The following is a 6,039-nucleotide window of genomic DNA, read 5'->3' as shown; positions in this document are numbered from 1 at the left end:
AAACGGTAAAACGGTAATAAAAACTATAATCCACAATATTAAATATACAGATGGAATCAAAAGTATTTAAAACGTATTTATATTGCACTATATTGCACCAATTGAACGTAATTAAAGTATTATTAAGTAGTCAGAATCTGTAAAGTAAACTAGCATAACTAATGTTGGAGTGAAACGTACAACATTGACTTCCAAAGTATAAGCAGTATAAACTAGCATCAAATTGGCATACTATACTCCAATCTGCTGTAAAGTAAAATCAATTAAGCACCCTCAAAATGTTGCTTGAGTACAGTAGTAGTGTGGTTACATTCCACCAGACTGCTACTACAACTACTGCTACTTGTGCTGCTTATACACAATTTGCTGATATGGTCGTACTATTCCTGCTACTTCTACTGCTGCTGCTACTGACACTAATAGGCAGAGGCAACTTATTGAAAGCAAAAATCTTTCTCAGCTCCAAAACAAACAATACACTATCTCATTGACCTGAGCTAATCCAGATGTCAACAGTGTTTGTTGCCACTGATAAGGCAGTGCCTGGTTACTCCACAACCAGCACTGTGGCACTATAGCCATGTGTCATATGACTTTAAATCTCACTGTAAAGTCACCTGCTGTAAGAGGTATTGCCCTATAGAGCTGTCCGGACTAGTTTTATTTCAGTACATTTAGCTGGTAATACATTTGTAATTACCTTCACCACTGGACCCTTATAGTAATAATAATAATAATAATAATATTAATAATAATAATAATAATAATAATAATAATAATAAAGCATACCACAATAGAAATGGCCAGCAGCAAAACCATACTGAAAAATGACAACGCTCCATAGTGTATAAAATTCTTCATGCAGTTTACATTAGATTGTGAATGTTTTCATGCCAACTTTATTGGCCAAATGAAAAACGATTTGTTACACAAACACAAGACAATCGTCACAAAAATATATACCAAAAAAAACAACAACCAGGAAGAAAACAAATTACAGAAAAAAAAACTCCTTTATATTTCTTAATAAGGCTTGCAGAGTACAAGATGCTTCATATCTGTTGTGGATGTAGCATTTGTAGTAACTGTGAGTCATGTGTCACGTGGCTTCTTCACCACGTGACCACCAATAAAAGAACATGGCGGCGCACTGTTCTGTGGGACTGGCAGCAAGATCAGCAGGTATTGACCTAAAAACACTGTCCACACGTAGATAGACAGCCGAGACACGCGGCAGCTCGGGCCACTGATGCGCTCAAATAACGTTAAAAAATACTAGTTGTTTTTAAAGTGTATTAAAACACGACTGCAGCTCTAATATTTAGTAAATGACGTTGTGTGTTTGCCATCTCTTAGCTTGCTCGGTGTTGCTAAATTAGGCTCATCTGTGTATCTTGCCGTGGGTCCGTTCATACTGCGGTCAAGTGTGCCCTCATCCGCCGAGTGAGCCGCACGCATGAAAATAAATGACAGGTGTTGGTGTTACAGTATGGTGGTCTACGGTGGCTTAGATAGCACAAAAAGCATTCCAACGTAATTTCCCAATATTCAAACAGCTATAAAAACAGATCCTTACATTTGTAAAGTAAAATTACAACGCAGTCTTGTTCAAGCTGACCTCTGCTATGTCCATGTGTATGGGCTGGAGATTTTACTGTACAGTTTTGGAGAAAATTGAATTCAAATTCAGCTTAAATTAAATAATGATATTCATAATTTCCCAATTTCCAATATTCAAACTGCTATAAAAACAGATCCTTACATTTGTAAAGTAAAGTTACACCGCAGGCTTGTTCAGACTGACCCCAGCTCTGTCCATGTGTATGGCTTTGAGATTTCACTGTAAAGTTTTGGAGAAGTTGAATATTGGAAATTGTGACATTATGAATATCATTATCTCATTAAAGCTGAATTTGAATTCAATTTTCTCCAAAACTGTACAGTAAAATCTCAAGCCCATACACATGAACATAGCAGAGGTCAGCTTGAACAAGACTGCGTTGTAATTTTACTTTACAAATGTAAGGATCTGTTTTTATAGCTGTTTGAATATTGGAAATTGTGAAGCTACCTTCTTCATTCTGTTGCTCTCCTTTTCACCAGGACTGGGCGGTTTCCTGCACAGAGGTTTTTGTTTAAGAAGCTCTGGTCCCCCAAAAGCCCTACTGTGTCCGCAACATCGGCACTTCTTCTGGAGGAAGTGGAAAAGTTCTCACAATGTAGTTCGTCCAGCTACTGTTAGCCCTGCCTATGCAGTACCCAAGGTACACTGCCCTGTGTTTGTCTGGCCCCGCTCAGGTTTTCTGGCGCTCACCCTTCTTATCCCATCTTTCCTCTTTTTCCTGACTGCAGCACATTGTGCGTCCTGACTATGTGAGCCATAGACAGGTCCCAGAATGGCCAGACTACATCGATATCAAAGACCAAGAGCAGATCGAAGGTCTTGCCAGAGCATGCCAGCTAGCCAGACATGTGCTACTGCTAGCTGGACGCAGTCTGAGGGTAAGCACCTCATCACCCCAAGTCATGTTTGTGTGTACATGTCATCAAAAACAACATAGCAATTTTTTTACCTGTGACTTCCAGGTTGGGATGACAACGGATGAAATAGACTTCATCGTGCACCAAGAGACGATCAAGCACAATGCCTACCCATCCCCTCTTAGATACGGGGGTTTCCCCAAGTCCGTCTGTACATCTGTGAACAACGTGGTCTGCCATGGCATACCTGACAGGTAATGTGCTGTCTTCATACTTATATAACTTTTAGATGATGGGTGTCCCAACATTTAATGCCAGAAGCCACATGGAGAAATAGTTTGGTCCTGTGAGTCTTTTTATTGAGAGACTCATCATAAATAGTGAGGTTTAATCAGTATGTGCTGTACAGCAGGCCAAATTTAAATATGAATAGTCACTCAGAAGCTATATCAATTAAGATATCCTAATGACACTTCTTATTTAGGTATTTAGCTATTATTCTTTTGTAAAACATGTCTCTTTGTTTCCTGCCAAAATTCTATTCTACCAATGGGAAAATAAACCACATGGTCATTGAGAAAAATACTTTTAAACACATTTAACCACATTGTAATGAATGTTTACAACTTAAATCTTTAAATGTTGGACTTTTTGATAGAAAGCTTTTATGATTCAATCGTTTGAGAAGTAAACAATATATATATTTATACACACACACACACACATATATGCTGTATATTTAATAGGTAAGGTACTTAATTAATGGTATTATTATGTAAAGGATTCTCTGTGTGCATCATTATTTTCATTTGTCCTGCAGTCGGCAACTTGAAGACGGCGACATCATCAACGTTGACGTCACTGTGAGTTTCTGCAGACACACAAACAAACTTAAAGACATTGCTGCAGAACAATGCTGCCATCATGACTGACCTTTTTTTTTCTATTCACTACAGGTGTATTTAGATGGTTACCATGGTGACACTTCAGAAACCTTCTTGATTGGCCAGGTGGACGAGGTCGGGCAGCGATTGGTGGAAACTGCGAGGCGCTGCCGAGATGAGGCCATCGCCGCCTGCAAGCCGGGTGCACAGCTCTGTGTTATAGGAAACACGATCAGGTACACACACGCACACACACACGTACATATATGTTAAAAAACGTACATACCAAATAGTCACATCCACTGCTAACTCATATTTTTGTGTTCTTCTGGCAGTAAAATCGCCCACGCCAGTGGATTTCAAGTGTGTCCTTATTTCATTGGACATGGAATAGGCTCTTGCTTTCATTGCCATCCTGAGATCTGGCACCACGGTAAGTTATCACGTGTGTGTTTGTGTGCGTGTTTATTATGTTTGGCTTCCTTATAATAATGTATGGACTGTCTCAATTTAATTTACATGGCATACTGCAATAGTCGTACCGTACATCCTTATGGACTCTGGGTATTGATCGCTTTGTGGGCAGAAGAGATTTTGTGAGACAAGGATACTGAAAACTGAGATGAGGGAAATACAAACTAACATGGAAACCATGCCCATGTGCCAAAGGGGACTTTGTAATTAATGAAGAAAATTGTCCTTTTCCTCTTTATTTTCAGCTAACGACAATCACATGACCATGGATGAAGGGATGTCTTTCACGATAGGCGAGTTGACTTTTACAGTTTTTGTTGTGCACATTAAGATGCCGTTGTGTATGAACGTGGGGTTGATATTGTGTGTTCATTTGTAGAGCCCATACTGATGGAGGGGTCTGCACAGTTTAGAATCCTCAGTGACAAGTGGACGGCGGTGTCTGCAGACGATAAAAGGTTTGTGGTGGACAAATAGAAATATCTTGTTTTTATCTCGGACTAAATTCATTCTCATCCGGCATCACTCTCAAAAAAAAAGTGAATAAGCATATTTCCCCACATGAACTATTCCTTTAAAAGCGTACACATGTTTTCTTAATTGACATTCATGCAGGTCCGCTCAGTTTGAACACACGGTGGTCATCACAGCTGACGGAGTGGATATTCTCACTAAACTGCCTGAGGAGAGCGATCTGTGACCTGAAGGAAACAACCCGAAGTTCAGCTGTTAGACATCTCTTTACCTCAAACGACACGAGATAACAAAACACTGTTTCAAGAACTCGACATATTCAACACGAGTGTGTCGTTTCTAGCAGGTGACCAGTTTGGCTGGCCTGTTTATTTTTTTTTCAGAATTGTATAATCCTTTCTGAGTGATATGACAGCTTTAATGGAGTCCATGATAGCTCAATTTTATTTCTACAACTCAAGCGAGACTTGTAACAGTTGCATGGGAGCAACTCAAGTAAGATCTTGGCAAGCATTTTTGAAATACTGAGCTCATGAGTCCAAATTTTACTTTTTATGTATTATTGTTTGATTGTATTTATCTCCTTTTGTCATTGTTTGAATGTTTTACAGCCTTTTCTACACTGCAATGTATTTAATTGTGCTTTAAAATTTCAAGTCATCTTTATTTTATTCATTTTCTGTCACAGAAAAAAAATCTAATCTTTAGATTTGGGACATACTAAATATTTTCTTGCATACTAAATAGTATGGTAGTATTGGAACACACAGGTATGTTCTAATACATACATGCAGTATGCAAAAAATACCAGGATGTCCTCTTGCACCCTTTTGCTATTTCAGAATGCATGCCAGCTCACTTTTCTGGGTATCCTGATCCACGATCCTCTGTGGCTCCTCAGATATATGAGCATGAGGGTCAAAGTTCAAGGTGTAATGTTATGACGAAGATGTACGTCTCAATGAAGGGCATACATTAGTATGCAACAGTGCCTACGTTGTATGGGTGACTGCAGTGTGCACTACAAGTAAAATGCATGATTTAGGCAGCAGTGTAGGTCAGTTAGGTCAGTGGAGAAGAAGTGACTCTTGAAGCCAGTAGATGGCAGCACACAATACATTTTACCTTCAGCATGTTGTAGCACAGGCTGTCACTCATAATGCAGCACAACACATCTGACCATCTCAAATCTGTTCATGGCCCAGAAGGATAAGTGGAACGCACATTTAGATTAAACAGAGTGTCAATAATGAATTGTTTTGTAAAGTCTGCTCCGCTACGCCTGAGGCCATCTTGATTATCAACACGACGAGGCTTCTCACACCACCAGACTTAGTTTATTCAGCACGAGAGATTGCTTTGGTGCAGCTAACATGCTGAACAATACAACCTGGACTAGAGGACAATGCTGCACAGGGGTTGTACATTCCTCTCTGCATCCCGCCTTTGTTGTATTTTTCCTATTCCTCTTAACTGTCTTTTGGCCACAGGTGGATTTAATAAAGACGGGAACGTGCGATCCAATATCTCACAAAGCTCTCTCTCGCCTCCTTTTTGCTTTTTACACTAACACATTTGCACAGTACCTGGTCTTTCTTAGTCATTTTCTAGTTGGATTACAGTGTGCAGTCTGTGACTGATTCAATTCTTCCCCCCACAACCTTTATCAAGTCCTTTATGCCCGCAACGCTGTGAAGAAATGAATGTTATGTTTTTGTAATAATAC

General features: G+C 39.4%; 1 protein-coding gene across 1 annotated transcript; it reads left to right on the top strand.

Annotated features, from left to right (window-relative positions):
• Positions 1-1,124: 1,124 nt before the first annotated feature.
• metap1d (methionyl aminopeptidase type 1D (mitochondrial)) lies at positions 1,125-5,817 on the top strand. Its single transcript, XM_068571662.1, has 10 exons — positions 1,125-1,182; positions 2,104-2,264; positions 2,353-2,502; positions 2,587-2,735; positions 3,302-3,344; positions 3,438-3,601; positions 3,701-3,798; positions 4,085-4,132; positions 4,219-4,297; positions 4,455-5,817. The coding sequence occupies exons 1-10, from the start codon at positions 1,140-1,142 to the stop codon at positions 4,537-4,539; spliced, it is 1,020 nt and encodes a 339-aa protein (XP_068427763.1). The 5' UTR covers positions 1,125-1,139; the 3' UTR covers positions 4,540-5,817.
• The last annotated feature ends 222 nt before the right edge of the window (positions 5,818-6,039 follow it).

This window comes from Clinocottus analis, unplaced genomic scaffold (assembly GCF_023055335.1).
Source record: "Clinocottus analis isolate CAN_PGR_092001 unplaced genomic scaffold, fCliAna1.0.p SCAF_11, whole genome shotgun sequence".
Classification (NCBI taxonomy): domain Eukaryota; kingdom Metazoa; phylum Chordata; class Actinopteri; order Perciformes; family Cottidae; genus Clinocottus; species Clinocottus analis.
This window is presented reverse-complemented; position numbering and strand designations above follow the sequence as displayed.